Consider the following 27,374-nt stretch of genomic DNA (forward strand, 5'->3'; position numbering starts at 1 on the left):
CATTTTTTGACGTAATTATCTGTTCTGTGTGTGTTGAGTTTGAGGAGTTTTTATAGATCTTGGATGTCAGCCCTTTGTAGTGTTATCTGTGAATATCTTCTCCCATTATATGGGTTGCCTCTTTGTTTTGTTGACTGTTTCCTTTGCTGTGCAGAAACTTTTGATTTTGATTGAGTCCCAAAAGTTCATTTTTGCTTTTGTTTCCTTTGCCTTTGGGGACATGTCTTGAAAGAAGTTGGCTGTGGCTGATGTTGAAGAGATTAATTGTCAATGTTCTTCTCTAGGATTTTGATAGATTCCTGCCTCATGTTGAGTTCTTTTATCTATTTTGAGTTTACCTTTGTGTATGCAGTAAGAGAATGGTTGAGTTTCATTCTTCCATATAACTGTCCAGTTTTCCCAGCACCATTTATTGAAGAGATTGTCTTTTTTCCACTTTATATTTTTCCTGCTTTGTTGAAGATTATTTGACCATAGAGTTGAGGCTCTCTACTCTGTTCCACTGGTCTGTCTGATTTTGTGCCAGTACCATGCAGTTTTGGTGATCACAGCTTTATAGTGAAGCTTGAAATCAGGCAATGTGATGCCCCCCGTTTTATTTTTCTTTTTCAATATTTCCTTAACAATTCGGGGTCTCCTCTGGTTCCATACAAATTTTAGGATTGTTTGTTCCAGCTCTTTGAAAAATGCTGTGGAACTTTGATCAGGATGGCATTGAAAGTATAGATTTCTCTAGGTAGTATGGACATTTTAACAATGTTTATTCTTCCCACCCATGAACATGGAATGCTCTTCCATCTTTTTTCCCTCTTCTTCAGTTTCTTTCATGAGTGTTCTGTAGTTCCTCGATTATAGATCCTTTACCTCTTTTTTTTTTAAGATTTCATTTTAAGGACTCTCTACCCCCACTGTGGGGCTTGAACTCACAACCCCAAGATCAAGAGTTGTGTATTCTACCAACTGAGCCAGCTAGGCTTCACCTTTTTATTATTTCAATACTTTCTACAACTGCTTTACTTCTTACGCTGTTGTGCCTTTTATTTATTTATGCCTTTCTTCTATAGAACAGTGAGCACTTTGAGGATAAGATTATAGGTTTTTTGTTTGTTTCTCTAGGTAAAATTGACTTAAGATTGCATTTTAGTTGTCATCATAGCCATAGAGTCTAGTACTATTCTTTTTCTTTTTTTTTTTAAAGATTTTATTTATTTATTTGACAGAGAGAGATCACAAGTAGGCAGAGAGGCAGGTGGGGGTGGGGTGGGGGTGGAATGCAGGCTCCCCGCTGAACAGGGACCCTGATGCGGGGCTCTATCCAGGACCCTGAGATCATGACATGAGCTGAAGGCAGAGGCTTAACCCACTGAGCCACCCAGGTGCACCGAGTCTAGTACTGTTCTTGATTTATATGGTTAGTATGTACTTACTAAATGTTTTTTTGAGGTAGCTAGATTCTGTCAAGAAAAACTTGAGGACTGACCTGAAAGATGATTTATCCTTAATAATTGTGTTTCTATTGAGGGGAGATTTATCTTCTTTTGGTAGGAATTAGAAACTATATTATGAATGTAACTGACTTACATGAACTTTTATAAATGTAGCTCATATGTAAGTTGGGAACTGCCTAGTATTAGTTGAAATACATCTATGTATTTAAAAGTTTATAGTTTTAAAACTTGAAGGAATATTGCATTCCATTATTGCATGGAGGAAGTCAGGTGTTCCCCTACTTTTACCTGTAACCTTACCCCTTAAGAACTAGGTGAAATTGCTTGGATTTCCTAATTCCATTACCTACTAATGCTTTCCAACAGGGAAGTGGGTGTTAAGATAAAAGCCTTCTGTGCATTAATGTAATTTAAATAATCACATTTGGCTAGTGGCTACTGTATTAGACAGTGTTTAAACTTCATCCTGTGGTAATGGGGGCCATTGAAGGTATTTAAACAGGAGGGAAGAAATGATTAGGTTTAAATTTAACAAATCCCATTAGTAACTGTGTATAGGGAGGAGAAATTAAAGCTAAAAGATCAGTAGAGGGTGCCTGGGTGGCTCAGTGGGTTAAGCAGCTGCCTTCGGCTCAGGTCATGATCTCGGTCCTGGGATCGAGTCCCGCATCGGGCTCTCTGCTCAGCAGGGAGCCTGCTTCCCTCTCTCTCTCTCTGCCTTCCTCTCTGCCTACTTGTGATCTCTGTCTGTCAAATAAATAAATAAAATCTTAAAAAAAAAAAGATCAGTAGAGACCTATATAACAGTTCAAATGAAAGATTATTTTAAACAATGGCAGATGATTGAATGAATATTTGAGAGCAGAATCAGTAAAGTTGATTTTGTAGTTATTTTGTAAGTGCTTATTTTATTAACACCGAATCATGGCCAATTTAATAATGGTAACTGGCATGTTTTAAATAATCGCTAAATGACAGGCATTGTTGAATGCCTTGCATGTATTATCTTATTTAATGCTCTCAACACTCTATGAGGTAGGAAATAATATTATAGATGAAGAACGGATTGCAGAAATCAAGTAACCTGGCCAAAGTCACATAGATAATAAATGCAAAGAGATTTAAAAAGAAAAGAATACAATTAAAATCATTGGGCAAGGGGGATCATTTATATTTGTTGCATAGGGTATTCTGTTTTATGGGAGTTTCCTAATTTTGACACGTAGTGGGTTATAAAAATATTAATACTTAAGCATATACTTTGTGCGAGGAATTATTCTAAGTCCTTGACATGTATTCGATTATTTAATTTTTATAACAGCCCTGTAAGAAAGATACTTTAATTATATTCATTTTTATAGAGGAAAAAACTGATAGGATGATTTGTTCAAGAAACTGGCAAAGCAGGTATTAGAGTCCCTGTAATTTGGCCCCAGTGCTCCTGAGTACATAATACGTTTATGTGTTATGTTAATAGTGTACAAATGGTAAGATAGATTGTACTATGGTGTTTCAGTATACCAGACTCTTAACCATGAAAGTGACTAAATTTGAGATTTAATTAATATGGTTTCTGGGTTTGTGGAGATCTTTCTTTTTATGGTTTTTGGCAGTAAAATGTAGATTCTCTAAGTATTTTATCAGGCTGTATAGGATGTGGCTGGTTTTTTTGTGTTAAATTGTTTATGGCTTTGGGTTTGCTGACCCTGCTAACTCTTTTCCTCTATTTGCTCACTAAAGCTGTGCTTGTATTTCAAAGATAGCATAGTGTAGTAGAAGGAGCACAGATGGATTCATGTATCTTGCATTTTAATCCCAGAACTATCAATTACTAACTGTGTGACTGGACAAGCTACATATTCTAGAACATCCCTTTTCTAACCTACAAAATGGGGAAATGAAACCTCTGGGTAGGTGTAAGGAGTAAATGGAATGATGCGTATTTGAAAATGCCTGTTGTAGTACTTAGCACATAGCATATGCTCAAAAAACTACAACTGCTTTACTTTTTATTAAATGAAACATTTCCAGATTTAAGTATCATTTCTTTCAGTATAGTTGTTCGGCTTCCTAGGAGAACCTTGTACCTGCCAACCACTTGGTGACCCTGACCTTTAGACTGAACCAGATACTGTAGAGTCCCTAAATAAACTATGAGGACAAATGCATTAATTCTTTATGGTGTTATGAGACTGTTTTGTGTCTAACTTTTACAGAGAGATAATCCTCTGCTCTATTAAAAATGATAGGGAAAACTCCAGCTATTTGTATTTCTGGATTCCTATTCTGAGTGGATAAATGAATAAATGAATCCTGTGCTAGTTGAAAAGGAAAATAGCAAGTAATGGAACCCTTGAGAAAATTTCTCACATGAGAAATCTTTTTCGGAATTATTCCCATTTTATTTCTCAGTGATGATGTAGATAGTGGCAATTTACAATCTGATTTTGGAACAGTGTATTAATAGAAAAAAGCAAATACACAAAAGGTCAGCAGTATCTGTACATTCTGGGAACATTCTTTTAGCAATTCTGATTTGTAGTGTAATGCTTTTATTTTAGGAAATAAATTACTTGAGTTCCCTTCCCAAGTGCAGTGCCTAACCAATAATAGTTAATGACTAAGTAAAACTTCTGAGAATTGTTGAAATTGACTGCATTAAAGAAGAGTTAAGGAGAGGAAGGAAATAAATTTGAGCATCATTTTTAGTGATTTATATTTAAAAAGACATTTCCGAGGAAGCATTTTATTTCAAATAAGCTTTGAGATATAACTTACAGTCTGTGAAATGCACACATTTTAAGTGTGAAATTGCATGTTTTGATGCAGGCAAACATTGTGTAACTACTATATAAAAAAATAGAAAATTCCTGTCACCTAGGAAAGTTTCCTTTCTGTCCCTTTATAGTCAGTCCTCTGACAGAGAGCCAGTGATCTCATTTCTGTCACCATAGCCTGCTCTAGAACTTTGTATAAATGAAATCATACAGTGTATACACTTTAATGCCTGGCATTTCTTGCTGAGTCATGTTTTTAAAATTTCTGCTTGTCATTGTATCAACTTTTCATTTAGTGTTATTCCTGAATAGTAATCCACTGTATGAATATAGAATACTTTCTTTGTCAGTGAACAGTTTGATGGAATTTTGGGCCGTCTCTAGCATTTGCCTATTAAAAATAAATCTTCTATGAGCATTTTTTACATTTTTGTAGTTCTGTGATTTTCCTTCTCTCATGGAAGGGCCATGTGACATGTCTATGTTTACCGTTAAAAGAAACTGTCAAAGGGGCACTTGGGTCACTCAGTGGGTTAAGCCTTTGCCTTCAGGCTCAGGTCATGATCTCTGGGTCTTGGGATTGAGCCCCTCATCAGGCTCTCTACTCAGCAGGGAGTCTGCTCCCCCCCCCAACCCCGCCTTCTTCTCTGCCTACTTGTGATCTCTCTCTGTCAAATAAATCTTAAAAAAAAAAAAAAAGAGAAACTGCTAAACTATTTTCTAAATGATTATACCATTTTATACTCCCACCAGAAGTGTGAGTTCTAGTTGCTCCACATCTTCTCCAGTACTTGGAATTAACAGGGTTTTTGGTTTTGGCCATTCTAGTGAGTGTGCAGTGGGTATTCCATTTGATTTTTATTTGCTTTTCTCTGGAGAGCTAATGATTTTGAGCATGCTTTCATATCCTGGTCATTCCTGTATCCCCGTTTGTGAAGTGTCTGCCCTTTGTCCATCTTTAAATTGAGTGGTTGTCCTTTTGGTATTGATTTTTAGGAGTTTTTTTTTTTTTTAAGATTTTATTTATTTATTTGACAGAGAGAGATCACAAGTAGGCAGAGTCAGGCAGAGAGAGAGAGAGAAGCAGGCTCCCCGCTGAGCAATGAGCCTGATGCGGGGCTTGATCCCAGGACACTGAGATCATGACCTGAGCCGAAGGCAGCGGCTTAATCCACTGAGCCACCCAGGCACCCCGATTTTTAGGAGTTCTTTATATATTCTTGGTGTAAGTTCTTTGTCAGATACATGTATTAAGAATATTTTCAGCTTGTATATGGCATGCCTTTTCATTTCCTTAATGGTGTCTTTTGATGGATAGATGCTTTTTAATTTTGATTAAAACTTATTATTATCTTTTTGGTTTGTGATTTTTTTGTGTGCTCCCCAAGAAATCTACGTCTACCCCAAGGTTGCAAAGGTGTATCTCATAAAAGGTATATTATGTCTCCTATATTTTCTTTTAGAAGAGTTTTAATTTTTATGTTTAGGTTAATGATCTATATCTGATTTTTATTCATGTATCTTCTATTTCTCACTAATTCATTAAACACATATGTATTGAGCACCTGCTCGTTGCCAGGCACTGTCCATCAGTTAACGAAAAGAAGTCACTTGTGGGGGCGCCTGGGTGGCTCAGTGGGTTAAAGCCTCTGCCTTCGGCTCAGGTCATGTTCCAGGGTCCTGTGATTGAGTCCCACATGGGGCTCTCTGCTCAGCAGGGAGTCTGCTTCCTCCTCTCTCTGCCTGCCTCTCTGCCTACTTGTGATCTCTCTCTGTCAAATAAATAAATAAAATCTTTACCAAAAAAAAAAAAGAAGTCACTTGTGATAAGCCCTTAGAAAGACCTTACACTTGTGAAGCCTATATTCTAGGGGTAATGACAGACAATAAATTAATAACTAAGTAAATGACATGGTATGATAAATGGTGAGAAAGCATTGTGGGGTGGGGAAAAGAATAGGATCAGGTAAAGGTTAGTAAGAAGATTTGCAGTTTTAAGACAGGGTGGTAAAGTAGGCTTTTCCGAGAATGTTGTTTAAGGAATGACTTGAAGAAGGTGAGAGAGTTAGCCATGCATCTATCTGGGGGAAGAGTCTTCTGGGTTGAGAAAACAGCTACTAAAAGGAGTTGAGGTGGGAGTATGTCTGGCTCATCTCAGTAACAGCCAGGAAGCCAGAGTAGTACAGGGTAATAGTGGATAAGGTCAGAGAGACAGGGGAGGGCAAATTGTTTAGAATCTTGTAGAACATTGTTAAGACTGTAGCTCTTTGTGTGAGTGACATGGGAAGCCATTTGAGGGTTCCCTGTACTTAATAGACATTTTATTATTTTTTTTTTAAAGATTTAACTTATTTATTTGAGAGCGAGAGAGAGAACATGAGTGGCAGGGAGGGACTCAGGAAGAGGGAGAAGCAAACTCCCCGCTGGGCGGGGAACTGATGTGGGCCTCCATCCCAGGACCCTGAGATCATGCTCTGAGCTGAAGGCAGACGCTTAACCTGACAGCCACCCCAGGCGCCCCTATACTTCATAGACATTTTAAAATAGCACATACGTTTTCATGAATATAACTTAAGAGATTTCATATTATTGCTTCATATCTGCTTATAGGAATGAAAGCATTTTTTTTTTCAGATAGATATACTTAATCTTGGTTTTCTTATTTCAGAAAGATCCAGATTACCTGAAGCTCTGGTTGGACAATTTTGTTTCTAGCTATGAACAGTTCTTAGATGTTGACTTTGAAAAGCTGCCTACCAGGTATGTAGAAACAATTTCTTAACCTTAGATGAGTTTGTGAATTTGAGGCACAAAGAGTTCATTGAAGACCTGTTAGAAGAATGGCGATTATGTGACACGCAAAGTATTCCTGCATAACCCTGCTCTCATGGCAGACTTTGTTAATTGATTATAGCAGGTTTTCCTGCTAATATGAAACTTGGCTCCTAGGAGTAGAGAGAACTAACTACTAGCAACTGGGTGTCCTGCAGTTCACTTCATTTCTAATGCTAACTACCTGGAGTTAGTGGCAGATCCCACAGATTAAGGGCAAAGTCCTCAACAAGACTGCCTTCGCTTCAGATACCAGTTGCAAGTCTTGGAAGCCACCCATAATCTCTGACCAACTGGATACAAATTTGAAAAGCTTTCATGACTCAGGAATTAGTTCAGTAATTAGACTCACAGAATTCACTGAAAACACTATACTTAAAATTATGGTTTCATTATAGAGTAAGGTCTTAAAAAACATCTTGGAGGAGGTAAAGTATTCAGATTTTTCAAAGCTAGATTTAAAAAATCATAAAATGGGGGGGAATTCAAATTTTGTGGAAAAGTGCAAGTGAAAGTATAAATCTTAGCTCCCATTGCTCTGTCTACTACCATCCTACATTACAGTTCCTAGGCCCATTTCCAAGAAAAAGTTTTCACCTTTTTCTCAGGCCATCTTGAAAACGTCATAGTTGTTACTCAGGTAAGAGAGGTTAGGTTGGCTGGGGTAAAAAGCTGGAGAAAAAAAGGAGACACTAGACTTTAGCCACAAAAGGAATCCATTTCTAGAGATATACTGAGATTGAAGGGGAGTAATGGGTGGTGATCGATGACGAGAAAGAGTATTTAGAGAATTATAAATCTTCAAGGAAGAAGTGTTTTCAGTTTGGGGATGGAGGTGGGCAGCAAGAGGGCGGGCCTGTGTGAACTGAGCCTAGAGAATCAGAAGCCAGATCATAAAATGCCATGCATGCATTGCTAGTGGACTTACATTTTTTGTAACAGAAGATGCAAGGCTCTACTAAAGAATTTTCTGCATGGAAATGTCATGATGAATTTTGTTTTTTAAAAGTCCTTATGGTAGCATTAGGAGGTTGAACTGGAAATGTTTGAGACTGAAGGCAAGAAGCACAGTTAAGAGGCAATTTTAATAATTCAGAGAAGAAATCATTAGAGCTCTGGACCAAGGCATTGAACTTAAGATGTGCTTTAATGCTCAGAAAGCACTAGTGCTTCATTATTTATAAATACAGTTTTAGAATTCTTCATTAGATGATTTGTAGTAGGTTTATAAAAGTTGAAAACTATTAAATCTTGAACTCAAAACAAGATTACATATTATTGGTTTCTACTCATAGACATATTCTTGTGGTTTGTGCTTAGAAGTGCTTTTGTTTTAATAATTTGCAGCTCATTTAAAATCATGAGCCTAAGGATTTTATGAAGTCAGGATTTGGGCCTTTGACTACTTCGAATATTGAAATGAAGTCTTCTAAAGTTTGTAAGATGCACTTATTATACATATCTCCTTTCTTGGGAGGTCATATCTAAAAACATTATGTAGACTTACATTGCTACTATATTTAAAATAAGATGAAGAATGCCCGAGCATTGCCTTTTTCATAACTTAGCTGGTTTATTTAAAATTTTATTTCATACCTGACAGAAAACTAAACTATGAATTTAGATTTTACTAATAGAAAACTTTTAGTTTTTCAAGTGAACATGATGTACAAGATGTGTAAAACTAGTCTGTTCACCTTAAAGATAAGAAAGTCACAGATAATCCTCGTTTAAATTAAACTGACTTGGTAGAATTTCCAAGTTAGAGAATTCAAAATGCAAGGCAAGGAATGCTTTTCCCAGAATTTAAAGCCTTGGAATTTAAGCTGGACTTTTTTCTGTGTTAGATGGAGACAATAATGGGCAGCTGTTTAATACAGACATTTAGTAGCCAAACAGAGGAGTGAAACAGATTTCTGGGGATTGGGAAATTTCAGCAAAAGATGCTTAGAATTTGGGGGCAGTGAAGTCCTAATGATGGGAAAATGCTTCCAAATTCTTAAATCCTCATCACATTAGGAATATGGCCAAAACTTTCTCAACTTTATCTATGAGTCATGTTAATCAAAGCTCAATTTTATAATGAGTGTAAGTACAACAATAGATTTCTCTTTTAGGAGATAATTTTTTTTCTGTCTAGTAAAAAAAATTTTTAAAGATATTATTTATTTATTTGACCGAGAGAGAGATCACAAGTAGGCAGAGAGGCAGGCAGAGAGAGGGGAAAGCAGGCTCCCTGCTGAGCAGAGAGCCCAATGCGGGGCTCAGTCCTAAGACCCTGAGATCAGGACCCGAGCTGAAGGAAGAGGCTTAATCCACTGAGTCATCCAGGTGCCTTTGTCTAGTAAAAATTTTTTTAATGCAAAAAAGAATGGGACAATGAAGGAAAAAGGGAAGAAATCCTTTAAGTAACTAGGATTGAATATTGGGAAATCTAATGTTTCTTTCTTGTTGACTTATGATTTTGGAAAAGTGAGTAGGAATAATTTAGCTTAGTCTTAAAAATCAGTTATATTTAAATTTAAATATTATTTAGAAGTTACTGTGGTTTTCCTCATCACCTCTTTTTAGCTCTTTAGCACGGAAAAATGTATATACAAAAATGAGAGTTTTTCTTATACCACCTATAAAAGAGAATGAAGGAATCCAAGTTATAAGTGAAGTGATTCCCAGACTAAAATGAAACATGTATTTTTGTGACATGGTTATAGAATTCTGCAGCCTTGGTAAGGTGCTTTATGATTTCTGTGTAATTAAAGTGATGTGTTTATTTTATAAAGCACTTTATGTTGTGGGATGATTCTAGAAAAGGCTAAAAACATTTGTCATACATAATTATATGACTACTGGTAAGGTGTTTCAAATTTTTCTGTCTACAGTGAATGAAGCTTTAAACTCAGGGTAAAAATAATAGTAAATCTTCATATTAACTGTTACCTGAAGAAGATACTGTTTAAAGTATGATAATCATTTAATCATAGGAGCTCTTCATGGTGCTCCTTTGCAATTAGGTATTTTTCTTAATAGAGTTAGGAAAATTAGTATTCAGTGACTTTATGAAAAGATTTGTAGGCTTTAGTGATAGTATATTTAAAACATATTACATTTTTATAGTTCTTTACATATTTCATTGTTAAAAATGCACATTGACCTTTTGCTTTCAGAACCCTGTGAAATAGGGCAGATGATATTACAATGTTACAGATTAGGGTACTTCAGAGATTAAGTACCATACTTTATGGTACAGAGGTGGAACTTGGTACAAAGGTCTTCTCAGTAGATTCTAGGGGAATCTCTCTAAGACAGAGTAGCCAGTCACATCTGGTCTTGGCTTTGTCCTTAAAGATCCAGATGGTCGTCTTTTTTTTTTTAAGATTTTATTTATATTTATTTGACAGACAGAGAGACAGTGAGGGGAAACACAAGCAGGGGCAAGTGGGAGAGGGGGAGAAGAAGGCTTCTTGCAGAGTAGGGAGCCCCACATGGGGCTCAATCCCAGGACGCTGGGATCATGACCTGAGCGGAAGGCAGACGCTTAATGACTGAGCTCCCCCAGGAACCCCCTAGATGGTCTTCTTACCCAGAAACCTGTTGTCATAAAGTATTTATGTATTACTTTAAAAAAATTTATTAATGTTCATGCTTAGGGTTCTCCATTCACCTTTCTCCTTTCCTTTTGCTGGTTAATTTCTCTCTCTTCTGACCACATGGCTTGGGAAGCCTATAGTAGGTGAATATTGTTTATTTAGTAAAGTAGTTGACAGATATTAAATTAGTTATAGGTACTCCATTTTTATTTGCTAGTTATTGTTCCTTTTAGAAATGGTATATACATTGGGGCGCTTGGGTGGCTCAGTGGGTTAAAGCCTCTGCCTTCGGCTTAGGTCATGATCCCAGGATCCTGGGATCGAGCCCAGCATCGGGCTCTCTGCTCAGCGGAGCCTGCTTCTCCCTCTCTCTCTGCCTACTTGTGATCTCTCTCTCTCTGTGTCAAATAAATAAATAAAAATTAAAAAAAAAATAGAAATGGTATATACATATATATATACACACGTGTTTTATTTCTAAGTAGAAAGTAAATTAATTCTTAATATTTTCTTTGAAAATAGCACAATTGAAGATATTGAATAGATTCTCTCTCTAACTCTCCCTCTTTTCAGTAAGCCTCTTCTGAAATGAGAGTAACTACTGTGCTCTACTAACCTTCTAAAGGATCACAGTGATCATCTGGTGGTGACTTGCAGAGAAGGCATAGAGCATCTGGAATAAAAGAGTTTCTTTAGGGTTTGAGGTGAAAATGCAATTCCTTTAACGTGTCAAAGATTTTAGTCCTGTATTTAATCAGCCTTCTTATTTTTCCCCCTTATAGGGTAGACGATGTGCCTCCAGGAATATCTCTCCTTCCTGATAACATTCTGCAGGTTTTAAGGATCCAGCTACTACAGTGTGTTCAGAAAATGGCAGATGGGTTAGAGGAACAACAGCAAGCTTTGTCAGTTTTGCTTGTCAAGTTCTTCATTATTCTTTGCAGGTATCTGGTACAAACAATCTAGTTAGATGCTTTTAAAAATTACCAAAATAACAATGCATTTGTCGATTATTAATGTTTGTTGTTCATATGGAGCCTTAAAGATGAGTGCGCCATTTTTTTTTTAAGAGTTTATTATTTTTATTTGAGAGAGAGGGAGAGAAAGAGAGAGGGAGCACAAGCAGGGGAAGAGCAGAGGGAGCAGGTGAAGCAGGCTCCCTGCTGATGGCAGAGCCCAACTCAGAGCTCCATCCCAGGACCCTGAGAATGGGACCTGAGCCAAAGGCAGACGTTTAACCAACGGAGCCACCCAGGCATCCCTTGAGTGCACCCTTTATGAACGGCTTATGCTTTGTTATAATACTGGAAGGCTTTTTGTTTGTTTATTTAATATTTCACTTTATTTGAAGTACGCGCCGTGCTCAATTTTGGCCTCAAACTCAGGACCCTGAGATCCAGAGTCTCATGTTCCACCGGCTGAGCCAGCCAGGCGCCCTACTAGAAAGCCTTTTAGGTACCATACTTAGTTATAGAGAGACTCAGCCAAAATTTTTAAAAAAAAAATTATTCTAAAGACAGTGACTGAAGTTTTTACCTAACCAAGATTTGTTGCACAAGTACTGTGTATTATCATTTGTGAAATGTATTTTTCTAATCGTTCATTTTATAATTTCACCAAAAAAAGTAGAATTCTTCTATAGCTTATATTTCCAGGTTTATAGATGATTAGGTCTGTGGCACTTAAATTTTGATGTGCATAAGTATCAACTGGGAAGCTTAATAGGAATGCAGAGCTTGAGCCTTATGGAAATTCTGACTCCAAAGAGCTCAGGCATTCTGGTTTTTCATGAATTCCCTATTAACCTGCATATGCAAATTTAAGAACTGTTGGGTTAGGGGCATTTTTTTTTTTTTTAAAGATTTTATTTATTTATTTGACAGACAGAGAACACAAGTAGACAGAGGCAGTCAGATAGAGAGAGAGGGAAGCAGGCCCCCTGCCGAGCAGAGAGCCCGATGCGGGACTCGATCCCAGGAACCTGAGATCATGACCTGAGCCGAAGGCAGCGGCTTAACCCACTGAGCCACCCAGGCGCCCGGGTTAGGGGCATTTTATTCCTCTTTAAAGTCTATCTTCTTTTTTGGAAACCATTTCCTATAATATATGCTATTTGATTTATAAGTATTTTAGAATTAGTAGACAAACAGGGACTTAAATTACTGTGCATTTATTTACCTTTCACATAATTGCTCATTGTATTTGATTGCAGGAATCATGGAAAGATTGAGCAATAATTGCTAAAATGTTTTCCCTGTAATTTAGGCTCTCCCAGAATTGTAGACATTTTTTTGATTTTGTGCTCTTTATTATCCTTAAAATTCAGAAAAATAATATAAGAATTAAAGGGTTGAGGGAAAGAGGGTTTATTTAGGCAATAAAACATGAGTTGGTTTGTTGATCTGTTATATTTTATCCTCTTAACTACTTAGTACAGTTTTATAGAAATCAGAAATCTATAGATAAATAACTGTCTTAAATTTAGTATGTTTAGGGGCTCCTGGGTGGCTCCATTGGTTCTAAGTGTCTGCTTTCGGCTCAGATCATGATCCCAGGGTCCTGGGATCGAGCACTGCATGGGGCTCCCTCTCTAGCAGGGAGTCTACTTCTCCTTCTCCCTCTGCTTTTCCCACCACTCATGCTCTTTCTCTCTCTCTCTCACTCAAATAAATAGATGAAATCTTAAAAAAATAAATCCATGTTCAGCTCTTTTAAAAAAATTATTTATTTATTTATCTTGAAACAGAAAAAGAGAGAGCATAGGTGTGTGCATGCAACTGGGGGGAGGGGGAGAGGAGGAGAGAGAGAGAATCCCAAGCAGCCTCCGCTCAGCACGGAGCCTGATACAGGGCTTGATCTCATGACCTCGAGATCACGACCTGAGCTGAAATCAAGAATTGGAAGCCCAACTAAATGAGCCACCCAGGCTCCCATAGCTCTTTATCATTATAGGCAAACACTGGAATATTCCAACACATCTTTTGGTTGAATTTTTTTTATTAGGAGATAATCTCATGATAAGTGTAAAGTTTATTTTATTTCAAATTTAATGTTTAATAGCTATCAATCACAGAATGTGTTTCTATTTTCAGAGACCTCATTTTTTAAAAAGAATTCTTTTAACAATTTTTAATAAGTTTTATGTGGTATAGCAGTTTAGTTTTATATAAAAATTTGGAAAAAGTATAGAGTTTCTGTATGCTCTTTTTCCTTCCTCCATAGTTCCCCTATTATTAAGATCTTACATTAGGTTGGTACCTTTGTTACAATGATGAATAGGTATTGATACGTCATTAAAGTCTGTAGAGTACATTAGAGTTTACTGTGTTGTACAGTTCTATGAGTTTTGACAAATGCGTATTGTCATGTATCTACCTTTATAGTATCTTGCAGAATAATTTCATCACCCTAAAAATGCCCCATGCTCCATCTATTCATTTCTCTCTGGTCATGCCCAACATTTGACAACCACTGATTTTTTTTTTTTTTTTTTTTATTATACCTATAGTGTTGCTTTTCCCAGGATGTTTCATATAGTGTGTACCATTTTCACACTGATTGCTTTCACTTAGAAGTAGATTTAAGGTTCTTCCATGTCTTTTAGTGTTTTTTTTAAATTTTCTTTTCTTTTTTTTTTTTTTCTAATTAACATATAATGTATTATTGGCCCCAGGGGTTCAGGTCTTTGAATCATCAGGCTTACACACTTCACAGCCCTTGCCATAGCACATACCCTCCCCAATGTCCATAACCCAACCACCCTCTCCATACTCCCCTACTTCCAGCAACCCTCAGTTTGTTTTGTGAGATCAAGAGTCTCTTATGATTTGTCTCCCTCCCGATCCCATCTTGTTTCATTTTTTCCTTCCAAACCCCCCATGTTGCCTCTCAATTCATCATATCAGAGAGATCATATGATAATTGTCTTTCTCTGATTGACTTATTTTGCTCAGCCTAATACCCTCTAGTTCCATCAATGTTATTGCAAATGGCAAGTCTTTTCTTTTGATGGCTGCATAGTGTTCCATTGTATATATATACCACATCTTCTTTATCCATTCATCTGTTGATGGACATCTAGGTTCTTTCCATACTTTGGCTATTGTGGACATTGCTGCTATAAACGTTCGGGTGCTCATGCCCCTTCAGATCTCTACATTTGTATCTTTAGGGTAAATACCCAGTAATGCAATTGCTGGGTCATGGGATAGCTCTATTTTCAACTTTTTGAGGAACCTCCATGCCGTTTTCCAGAGTGGCTGCACCAGCTTGCATTCCCACCAACAGGGTAGGAGGGTTCCCCTTTCTCTGCATCCTCACCAGCATCTGTTTTTTCCTGACTTGTTAATTTTAGCCATTCTGACTGGTGTGAGGTGATATCTCATTGTGGTTTTGATTTGTATTTCCCTGATGCTGAGTGATGTGGAGCACTTTTTCATGTGTCTGTTGGCCATCTGGATGTTTTCTTTGCAGAAATGTCTCTTCATGTCCTCTACCCATTTCTTGATTGGGTTATTTGTTCTTTGTATGTTGAGTTTGATAAGTTCTTTATAGATTTTGGATACTAGCCCTTTATCTGATATGTCATTCCCAAATATCTTCTCTCATTCTGTCAGTTGTCTTTTGGTTTTGTTGACTGTTTCCTTTGCTGTGCAAAAGCTTTTGATCTTGATGAAGTCCCAATAGTTCATTTTTGCCCTTGCTTCCCTTGCCTTTGGCGATGTTTCTAGGAAGAAGTTGCTATGGCTGAGGTCGAAGAGGTTGCTGCCTGTGTTCTCCTCAAGGATTTTGATGGATTCCTTTCTCACATTGAGGTCCTTCATCCATTTTGAGTCTTATTTTCATGTGTGGTGTAAGCAAATGATCCAGTTTCATTTTTTTGCATGTGGCTGTCCAATTTTCCCAGCACCATTGGTTGAAGAGACTGTCTTTTTTCCATTGGGTGTTCTTACCTGCTTTGCCGAAGATTAGTTGATCATAGAGTTGAGGGTCCATTTGTGGGTTCTCTGTTCTGTTCCATTGATCTGTGTCTGTTTTTGTGCCAGTACCAGACTGTCTTAATGATGACAGCTTTGTGATAGAGCTTGAAGTCCAGAATTGTGATGCCACCAGATTTGGTTTTAATTTTCAACATTTCTCTGGCTATTTGGGGTCTTTTCTGGTTCCATACAAACTTTAGACTTATTTGTTCCATTTCTTTGAAGAAAGTTCCTGGTATTTTGATTGAGATTGCATTAAATATATAGATTGCTCTAGGCAGCATAGACATTTTCACAATATTTGTTCTTCCAGTCCATGAGCATGGAACATTTTTCCATTTCTTTGTATCTTCCTCAATTTCTTTCATGAGTATTTTATAGTTTTCTTAGTACAGATTCTTTGCCTCTTTGGTTAGGTTTATTCCTAAGTATCTTATGGTTTTGGGTACAATTGTAAATGGGATCGATTCCTTAATTTCTCTTTCTTCTGTCTTGTGGTGTATAGAAATGCAACTGATTTCTATTCATTGATTTTATATCCTGATACTTTACTGAATTCCTGTACAAGTTCTAGCAGATTTGGAATGGAGTCTTGGCTTTCCCACATAAAGTATCATATCATCTGCCAAAAGTGATAGTTTGACTTCTTCTTTGCTGATTTGGATACCTTTAATTGCTTTTGGTTGTCTGATTGCTGAGGCTAGGACTTCTAGTACTATGTTGAATAGCAGTGGTGATAGTGGACATCCCTGCCATGTTCCTGGCCTTAGCAGAAAAGCTCTCACTTTTTCTCCATTGAGGATGATATTTGCGGTGGGTTTTTCTTAGATATCTGGCTTTGATGATATTGAGGTGTGTACCCTCTATCCCAACACTTGGAAGAGTTTTGATCTAGAAAGGATGCTGTACTGTGTCGAATGGTTTTTCAGCATTTATTGAGAGTATCATATGGTTCTTGTTCTTTCTTTTATTAGTGTATTGTATCACATTGATTTGCAATGTTGAACCAACCTTGCAGCCCAGGAATAAATCCCACTTGGTCATGATGAATAATCCTCTTAATGTACTGTTGGATCCTATTGGCTAGTATTTTGGTGAGAATTTCCCATCTGTGTAAATCAAGGATATTGGTCTGTAATTCTCATTTTTGATGGGGTCTTTGTCTGGTTTTGGGATCAAGGTTATGCTGACCTCATAAAATAAGTTAGGAAGTTTTCCTTCCATTTCTATTTTTTGGAGCACTTTCAGGAGAATAGGAATTAATTCTTCTTTAAATGTTTGGTAGAATTCCCCTGGGATGCCATCTGGCCCTGGGCTCTTGTTTGTTGGGAGATTTTTGATGACTGCTTCAATCTCCTTACTGATTATGAGTCTGTTCAGGTTTTCTGTTTCTTCCTGGTTCAGTTGTGGTAGTTTATATGTCTCTAGAAATGCATCCATTTTTTTCCAGATTGTCAAATTTGCTGGTGTATAGTTGCTTATAATATGTTCTTATAATTGATTGTATTTCTTTGGTGTTGGTTGTGATCTCTCCTCTTTCATTTGTGATTTTATTTATTTGGGTCCTTTTTCTTTTCTTTTTGATAAGTTTGGCCAGGGGTTTATCAAACTTACTAATTCTTTCAAAGAACCAGCTTCTAGTTCGTTGATTTGTTCTATTGTTTTTTTGGTTTCTATTTCATGGATTTCTGCTCTGATCTTTATGATTTCTCTTCTCCTGCTGGGTTTAGTCTTTCTTTGTTGTTTTTTCTCCAGCTCCTTTAGGTGTAGGGTTAAGTTGTTTATTTGAGACCTTTCTTGTTCTTAAAAAAGGCTTGTATTGCTATATATTTTCTCTCAGGACTGCCTTTGCGGTGTCCCACAGATTTTGAACCATTGTGTTTTCATTACCATTTGTTTCCATGAATTTTTTCAATTCCTTTTTAAATTTCCTGTTTGACCCATTCATTCTTTTGAAGGATGCTCTTTAGCCTCTATGTATTTGGGTTCTTCCCACATTTCCTCTTGTGGTTGAGTTCTAGCTTCAGAGCATTGTGGTCTGAAATATGCAGGGAATGATCCCAATCTTTTGATACCAGTTGAGACCTGATTTCTGACCCAGGATGTGATCTATTCTGGAGAATGTTCCATGGGCACTAAAGAAGAACATATATTCTGTTGCTTTGGATGGAATGTTCTGAATATATCTGTGATGTCCATCTGGTCCTGTGTGTCACTTAAGACCTTAATTTCCTTGTTGATCTTTTGCTTGCATGATCTGTCCATTTCAGTGAGGGGGTTGTTACAGTCCCCTACTATTATTTCATTATTGTTGATGTATTTCTTTGATTTTGTTATTAATTGGTTTATATAGTTGGCTGCTCCCATGTTAGGGGCATAGATATTTAAAATTGTTAGATCTTTGGTTGGACAGACCCTTTGAGTATGATATAGTGTCCTTTCTCATCTCTCATTATAGTCTTTGGCTGAAAACCTAATTGATCTGATATAAGGATTGCCATCCAGCTTTATTTTGATGTCCATTGGCATGGTAAATTGTTTTCTACCCCCTCACTTTAAATCTGGAAGTGTATATTGGGTCTAAAATGAGTTTCTTGTAGACAGCATATTGATGGGTTTTGTTTTTTTAACCCATTATGATACGCTGTATCTTTCGATTGTGGCATTTAGCCCATTTACATTCAGGGTAACTACTGAAAGATATGAATTTAGTGCCATTGTATTGCCTGTAAGGTGACTGTTACTGTATATTGTCTCTGTTCCTTTCTGGTCTACTACTTGTAGGCTCTCTCTTTGTTTAAAGGACCACTTTCACTATTAACTGTAGGGCTGGTTTGGTGTTTACAAATTCTTTTAGTTTTTTTTGTCCTGCAAGCTTTTTATCTCTGCTTCTATTTTCAGTGATAGTCTAGCTGGATATAGTATTCTTGGTTGCATGTTCTTCTCATTTAGTGCTCTGAATATATTACGCCACTTCTTTCTGGCCTTCCAGGTCTCTGTGGATAAGTCTGCTTCCAATCTAATATTTTTACCATTATGTGTTACATATTTCTTGTCTGAGGCTGCTTTCAGGATTTTCTCTTTGTCACTAAGACTTGTGAGTTTTACTATTAGATGACAGAGTGTGGACCTATTTTTACTGATTTTGAGGGGGTTCTCTGTGCCTCCTGCATTTTGATGTTTGTTCCCCTTGCCATGTTAGTGAAATTCTCCACTATAATTTGCTCCAATATACTTTCTGCCCCCCTCTCTCTTTCTTCTTCTTCTGGAATCCCAATTCTTCTAATATTGTTTCATCCTATGGTATCACTTATGTCTCAACTTCTCCCCTCATGTTCCAGTAGTTGTTTGTCTCTATTTTGCTCAGTTTCTTTATTCTCCATCATTTGGTCTTCTATATCACTAATTCTCTCTTCTGCCTCATTTATCCTAGCAGTAAGAGCCTCCTTTTTTTTTTCTTTAAAGATTTTATGTAATTTTTTTGACAGAGATCACAAGGAGGCAGAGAGGCAAGCAGAGAGAGAGGAAGGTAAGCAGGCTCCCTGCTGAGCAGAGAACCCAATGTGGGGCTCGATCCTAGGACCCTGGGAACACAACCTGAGCCAAAGGCAGAGGCTTTAACCCACTGAGCCACCCAGATGCCCCAAGAGCCTCCAATTTTTTTTTTAAGATTTATTTATTTATTTGACAGATCACAAGCAGGCAGAGAAGCAGGCAGAGAGAGTGGAGGAAACAGGCTCCCTGCTGAGTGGAGAGCCTGATGCAGAACTCGATCCCAGGACCCTGGGGCCATGACCTGAGCCAAAGGCTGAGACTTTAACCCACTGAGCCACTCAGGTGCCCTGAGCTTCCAATTTTTATTGCACCTCATTTATAGCTTTTTTGATTTCAGCTTGGTTATATTTTAGTTTTTTTATTTCTCCAGGTTACTTCTAGTTTTGGGCAATTATCCATATGGCTACTGTAAACATTTGTGTAGATTTTTCCATGGGCATTAGTTTTCAACTTGTTTGTGTAAATACTTTCACTCTGTCAGCACCTCCTCCCTTTCCCTGAGGCAGCACAATCTGGTTTATTCTCCCAGTTATTTTCCTTGGAGCCTATGGGGGGGGGGTCTTCATGCCCTGTTGCTACTTCTTTGGGGAATGTGGGTGTAAACCCAGGATTGGGGGCCTGTCTGCTCACCCCCTCACCCATCCAGTATCTTAGATTTCTGCCCTCTAGCACAGCCTCTTTCTGCTCTTCTTTCATCTTTAGCTAAAAAACCAAGTTCTTTGTGCTGTCTCTTACCTGTCTTACCTGTGCCCTATCCTCCAGCTTGTATTTAAGTCCTCGTCATGCCCCCCCACCCCCCACTCTCAGCTTCCCCTCTATCAAGTCATGTATTTTGTAAGGAACAGTGACTTGGGGAAAGATGGGAAGGACAAAAAATCAATTCCCGCTGGTCCTTAGGTGTGTGAAGTGTTTATGCAGAGAAAAAAAATAAATAGAAAAATAATCCTGTTATGAACATGAATGTATAGATATGTCTGGTGAAGGTTCTTTGGGGTACATATCCAAAAGTGGACATGCTGGGTCATATGCTAACTGGAATCTTAAATTTTTGAGGAATTGCCATACTGTTTTTCATAGCAGTGTCTGGAACCTGTTACATTCCCATTGGCAGTGCTCAGATTTTTTTTTTTTTTCCAATTTATTTGACAGACAGAGATCACAAGTAGGCAGAGAGGCAGGCAGAGAGAGAGGAAGGAAAGCAGGCTCCCTGCTGAGCAGAGAGCCCAATGGGGGCTTGGTCCCAGGACCCTGGGATCATGACCTGAGCCGAAAGCAGAGGCTTTAACCCACTGAGCCACCCAGGTGCCCCCCCCTCCCCCGCCTTTTTTTTTAAGAGAAAATTCAACAGTGTCCATTCAGCTCAGTTTGGTGGCCACTTCTTTAGCCTTTGCCTTTTCAAGCTTGGTGATGCGAGCCACAGATTTCAGGCCCAGGATATTGCCTCCCCAGTAGCAGCAGATCTCATCGTATCTGTCATTATAATTGGTCCTGATGGGTTGCACCAGATTTGCCAGGGCTCTTTTGTCTTCCAAGGGGATCTGTGTGAAGGTGACAGTGGTGCAGGTCTTTCTGTGGACCAGACACCCCAGCCTCGCCTTCCTCTTGGTAATGCATTAGGGAACCCTCATATGATGACACAGAGCAAGCAGGAAAACCACTAGCTCAGTGGGATCCATCTCATGTGCAGCCACTACCAGCTGAGCCTTCTTGTTTTCCACCAGGGTGGTGACAGTGTTAACCCTGGCTTGGAGGATAGGCGGCCCCTTAGTGGGGACATCCACTTTGCCTACAGCTTTTTTCTCAGGCAGGGTCAACATTCTCTGATTCTTCTGCTGCTTTGTCTCTGGTCTGTGCTCATGGGCCAACTTAAGCAGTTGAGTTGCTGTCTGGTGGTCCAAGGCCTAGGTGAACTGGTTAATCGCAGGAGGCACTTTTAAACATTTATAGAGAATAGTCCTTTGTTGCTACAGCCAGATGTAACAGGGCCATCCTTGCCAATACATGTTGTTTTCTGTTTGGGTTTTTAAATTTTTTGTTTTTGTTTTTGTTTTTTTGGAAGGGGAGGGGAAAAAGGAGAGGAAGAAAGAGAATCTTAAGCAGGATCCATGCCCAGTGTGGAGCCTGACGTGGGGATTGATCTCCTGTCCTGAGCCAAAATCAAGAGTCGGACACTTAACCACCTAATCCTTTCAGGCACCCTGGGGCTTTTTTGTTTTTGTTTTTTTATAGTATCATCCCAATGGGTGTGAGGGGGTACCTCATTATAATTTCAAGTTGCATTTCTCTAGTGATTTTTGATGTTGAGCATCTTTTCATGTGTTTATTGGCCATTCATATAGTAGTTCTTTGGAGAATTGTCTATTCAAGTCTTTTGCCATTTTTGAATTGGGTTGATTTTTTGAATGTTGAGATTTAGGAACGCTATATATTCTGAATATTAATCCCTTGTCAGATACATGATTTGTAAGTTTTGTGAGTTGCCTTTTTGCTCTATTAATAGTGTCTTTTGATGCATAAATTTTAAATTTTCATGAAATCCAATTCGTCTGTTTTTACTTTTGTTACCTATACCTCTGTAACCTATCCAAGAAATCAAATCTACTGTCATGAAGCTCTTGTACTTTATTTTGTTCTAAGAGTTTTGTTGTTTTAGGTCTTACATTTAGTTTCTTGATCCATTTGAGTTAGTATTTGTATATGGTGTGAAGGTTCCAGTTTCATTCTTTTGCTTGTGGGTATCCAGTTTTCCCAACATAACTTTTTTGGGAAAAGTCTTTCCTTTCCCCATCAGATTACATCGGGATCCTTGTCAAAAGCATACATGTGAGGATTTATTTCAGGGCTTTTTTTTTTTTAAGATTTTATTTATTTATTTGACAGAGATCACAAGTAGGCAGAGAGGCAGGCAGGGGGGGGCGGAGAAGCAGGCCTCCTGCTGAGCAGGGAGCCTGATGCGGGGCTCGATCCCAGGACCCTGGGATCGTGACCTGAGCCGAAGTCAGAGGCTTTAACCCACTGAGCCACCCAGGCGCCCCTATTTCAGGGCTATTTTATCCTATTTGTCTTTATGCCTTTCTTTATGCCACTGTCACTGTTTGATTATTTATGCTTTGTACTAAGAAAAAAAATTAAAAAGTGTGAGTCTTCCAGTTTGGTCTTCTTTATCAAAATTGATTTTGCTATATGGGATTCCATATGGATTTTTAGGAAGGGTTTTTCTGTTTCTGCAAAAAACATTAGGATTTTGATAAGGATTGCATTGAATCTGTAGATTGTTTTGGGTAGTTTTGATGTTTTAATGGTAAGATGTCCTCTGCTCTGTGAACATGACATGTGTTTATGTTTATCTCTTTTAAAGTAATCTTGCAGCAATTTTTTTTGTTGTCATTTTACAAGTCTTTCTCTTCCTTGGTTAAATTAATTCCTAAGTATTTTATTCTTAATGCTATTGTAAATGAAACTGTCTTCATGATAATACTTTTTCATTATTTATTGTTTATGTATTAGAATGTACTGGATTTTTATGTGGTGATTTTTTTATCCTAATATTTTGCTGAATTCATTTATTAATTCTCATGGTTTGTGTTTAATCTTTAGCATTTTCTTCATATAAGATTATATCAGATGCAAATAGATAATTTTACCTCCTCTTTTCCAGTTTATGTGCTTTTTCTTGCCTAATAGCTTTGGTTGGAACTTTCAGTACTATGTTGAATAGAGGCAGTCAAAGTGACCATCTTTGCCTCATACCTGTTCTTAGAGGAAAAGCTTTCAGTCTTTCACGGTAGAGTATGATTCTGCTGTAGAATTTTTATGTATGGCTTTTTATTATGTTGAGGTACTTCATCTACGACCATTTAAGTTCCCTTAAAGTTACTTCAGCCAGAGAGCAAGGGGCTCCCAACAGTGGGACAAGGTGCACTAACAATGGCTGCCCATCTCTTTGTCTGCATTTCTGTATCAGAAGCAACAGTCAGTGATCAGAGCACAAATTCCTGATATTTGAAGGACAAGGTCCTTTTGCCCACCCTGGTTCCTTTAACTTGTTAGCTGGAGGTTCTGGGAAGATGTGCAGAGCTGCCTACCACATGAATGGTTGTTACTATGCTAATAATAGCTGAAATTTACCAAAATTAATGAACATTAACTGCAGTTTACTGTCCCATATCTTCCCCTGGAATTGGCAGCATTCAGCAGACTTCAGAGTTCCAGAATAAGTTTTACCCAGCACAGTTGTTTTCTAGGTGTGGAGACAGATTCCTGGTGCTTCCTTTTCTGCCATCTTCCTAGACTCCTCCATAGGGTCTTTGAATTTTATCTCTTCTGTACTTTTTCTTTTCCCAAAGAAGTCATGCCAGTCTGACTTCTTATATTAAAAACTGTTAATTTTTTTTTAAACTAGTCAAATTTATTCATTTACTTTTTATATATTTGTTTAAAAATTTTAAATTAACATATAGGGGTGCCTGGGTGGCTCATTCGGTTAAGCGGCTGCCTTCAACTTGGGTCATGATCCCAGAGTCTTGGGATCAAGCCCCACATCTGGCTCCCTGCTCAGCTGGGAGCCTGCTTCTTCCTCTTCCTCCACTGGTGGCTCTGCTACTTGCAATCTCTCTCTGTCTCTCTGTCAAATAAATAAATAGAATCTTAAAAAATTAACATATAATGTATTATTTGTTTCAGGCGTACAGGTCTGTTATTTCTGTTGTTTTTTGGGTTCTTTTAACATCTTTTGTATTTTATTTTATTTTTTAATTTAAATTCAGTTAATACATAGTGTATTAGTAGTTTCAGAGGTAGAGTTCAGTGATTTATCAGTCTTACATAACACCCAGTGCTCATCACATCACATACCCACCTTTAATGACCATCACCCAGTTACCCCATCCCCTACCCATCCCCTCCATCAGCCTCAGTTGTTTCTTCTGATTAAGAGTCTCTTAAGGTTTGTCTCCTTCTCTGATTTCATCTTGTTTTCCCCCTCCCTTCCTCTATGATCCTCTATTTTATTTCTTAAATTACACATATGAGTGAGATCATATATTGTCTTTCTCTGATTGACTTATTTTGCTTAGCATAACACCCTCTAGTTCTATCCATGTCATTGCAAATGGGCCTCTGCTGTATTTTAGATAAATAGTATTTTTCATGTCACAGTGTCTCAGAAGTGAAAATTAATAGACTGTTTTATTATGCTAAGAAGAAGATTGATGATGTTAGATGCAGGAAATGCTAGCATTATGTGTCCTGCCTTGTCTTGTAAAAATGAGATAACAATGAGGACCACAACCACATTGTAATTAAACATCACTTATTGAGCCACTCATTGCTTTAAACAAGATATATACTCCGCATATGGAAAACCCAAAAGACTCCACCCCCAAACTACTAGAATTCATACAGCAATTCAGTAACGTGGCAGGATTCAAAGTCAATGTATAGAAATCAGTGGCTTTCTTATACACTAACAATGAAAATACAGAAAGGGACATTAGAGAATTAATTCCATTTACTATAGCACCAAGAACGATAATATACCTGGGAATAAACCTAACCAAAGAGGTAAAGGATCTGTACTTGAGGAACTACAGAACACTCATGAAAGAAATTGAAGAAGACACAAAAAGATGGAAGGCCATTCCATGCTCTTGGGTCGGAAGAATAAACATTGTTAAAATGTCTATACTGCCTAGAGCAATCTATACTTTTAATGCCATTCTGATCAAAATTCCACTGGTATTTTTCAAAGAGCTGGAGCAAATAATCTTAAAATTTGTATGGAATCAGAAGAGACCCTGAATCACTAAGGAAATGTTGAAAAACAAAAAACTGGGGGAATTATGTTACCTGATTTCAAGCTTTACTATAAAGCTGTGATCACCAAGACAGCATGGTACTGGCATAAAAGCAGACACATATACCAGTGGAACAGAGTAGAGAGCCCAGATATGGACCCTCAACTCTATGGTCAAATAATCTTTGACAAAACAGGAAAAAATATACAGTGGAAAAAGGACAGTCTCTTCAATAAATGGTGCTGGGAAAACTGGACAGCTATATGTAGAAGAATGAAACTCGACCATTCTCTTACACCGTACTCAAAGATAAACTCAAAATGGATAAAAGACCTCAACATGAGACAGGAATCCATCAGAATCCTAGAGGAGAACATAGGCAGTAATCTCTTCGATATCAGCCACAGCAACTTCTTTCATGATATGTCTCCAAAGGCAAAGGAAACAAAAGCGAAAATGAACTTTTGGGACTTCATCAAAATCAAAAGCTTCTGCTCAGCAAAGGAAACAGTCAACAAAACAAAGAGGCAACCCACGGAAAGGGAGAAGATGTTTGCAAATGACAGTACAGACAAAAGGTTGATATCTAGGATCTATAAAGAACTCCTCAAACTCAACACACACAAAACAGATAATCATATAAAAAAATGGGCAGAAGATATGAACAGACACTTCTCCACTGAAGACATACAAATGGCTATCAGACACATGAAAAAATGTTCATCATCACTAATCATCGGGGAGATTAAAATTAAAACCACATTGAGATACCACCTTACACCAGTTAGAATGACCAAGATTAACAAGACAGGAAACAACATGTGTTGGAGGGGATGTGGAGAAAGGGGAACCCTCTTACATTGTTGGTGGGAATGCAAGTTGGTGCAGCCACTTTGGAGAACAGTGTGGAGATTCCTCAAGAAATTAAAAATAGAGCTTCCCTATGATCCTGCCATTGCACTCCTGGGTATTTACCCCAAAGATACAGATGTATTGAAAAGAAGGGCGGGACGCCTGGGTGGCTCAGTTGGTTAAGCGGCTGCCTTCGGCTCAGGTCATGATCCCATCGTCCTGGGATCGAGTCCCACATCGGGCTCCTTGCTCAGCAGGGAGCCTGCTTCTCCCTCTGCCTGCCATTCTGTCTGCCTGTGCTTGCTCTCTCCCCCTCTCTCTCTCTCTGATAAATAAATAAAATCTTTAAAAAAAAAAAAAAAAAAAAAAAAAAAGAAAAGAAGGGCCATCTGTACCCCAATGTTTGTAGCAGCAATGGCCACGGTCTCCAAACTGTGGAAAGAACCAAGATGTCCTTCAACGGTTGAATGGATAAGGAAGATGTGGTCCATATACACTATGGAGTATTATGCCTCTATCAGAAATGATGAATACCCAACTTTTGTAGCAACATGGACGGGACTGGAAGAGATTATGCTGAGTGAAATAAGTCAAACAGAGAGAGTCAATTATCATATGGTTTCACTTATTTGTGGAGCATAACAAATAACATGGAGGACAAGGGGAGATGGAGAGTAGAAGGAAGTCGAGGGACATTGGTAGGGGAGGTGAACCCTGAGAGACTATGGACTCTGAAAAACAATCTGAGGGTTTTGAAGGGGCCGGGGGTGGGAGGTTGGGGGCACCAGGTGGTGGGTATTAGAGAGGGCACGGATTGCATGGAGCACTGGCGTGTGGTGCAAAAACAATGAATATTGTTACGCTGAAAAGAAATTAAAAATTAAAAAATATATATATAGACTACGCTCTCATGGTGAAAGTATGTACAGATGCTGGCTTTTCTATCAAGGCCTTTCAGTATAGTTGAGAAATATGTCTAGATAAGGGAACTGTAATTTCAAAGAGCAAAATGAAAATTCTGAAACTATACATATGCTATAATGGCAATAATATGTGCAAAACCAAACTAAGAATCTGCATACAAAAATAAAACAAACCTGTAAAGAAATAATCCAGAATGTAAATAGTTGTGAATATTTGGGTTGTGAGACTAGTTCTGATTTTTGTTTCTCCTTTGTTTCTACTTTGTGATATTTTTTACTTTTTCTATAATAAATAATTGCTAATCAGCATGTACTTCTTAAGCATTCTCTTTAGAGTAGCTAAATGGTGCTTGAGGTGTGTTTCACATTCTTAGTGGAAAAATAGTTATGTAATATATTGATTTTAAGTTTTAATAAATATCATTTATATTTCCTTTACCAGCATGTATTTTCAAAATTCATCCTGAATAGATGAACATACATTTTTGGCACTATTCATATAATAAATATTCTTTTTTTCCTCACAGAAATTTATCTAATGTGGAAGAAATTGGGACTTGCTCATATATTAATCATGTCATTACTATGACAACACTCTATATTCAGCAGGTAGGTGACTTAATATA

At 37.8% G+C, this 27,374-nt stretch overlaps 1 protein-coding gene and 1 pseudogene across 8 annotated transcripts in view; one reads left to right on the forward strand and one right to left on the reverse strand.

Moving 5' to 3' along the window:
• The window catches only part of NBEAL1 (neurobeachin like 1), a 197,893-nt gene that overhangs the window by 19,005 nt on the left and 151,514 nt on the right, over positions 1–27,374 (forward strand). For all 8 annotated transcript variants that reach the window (XM_004764194.3, XM_045078587.1, XM_045078588.1 and 5 more), the window contains exons 3-5: positions 6,894–6,985; positions 11,427–11,588; positions 27,276–27,357. In XM_004764194.3, the coding sequence (XP_004764251.1) occupies positions 6,894–6,985; positions 11,427–11,588; positions 27,276–27,357 (336 nt within the window). The remainder of the gene's footprint in view (positions 1–6,893; positions 6,986–11,426; positions 11,589–27,275; positions 27,358–27,374) is intronic.
• On the reverse strand, positions 20,534–21,181 carry LOC106007010 (annotated as a pseudogene).

Source organism: Mustela putorius, unplaced genomic scaffold (assembly GCF_011764305.1).
Source record: "Mustela putorius furo isolate JIRA1106 unplaced genomic scaffold, ASM1176430v1.1 tig00000275_pilon_pilon_pilon, whole genome shotgun sequence".
NCBI classification, from domain to species: Eukaryota; Metazoa; Chordata; class Mammalia; order Carnivora; family Mustelidae; genus Mustela; species Mustela putorius.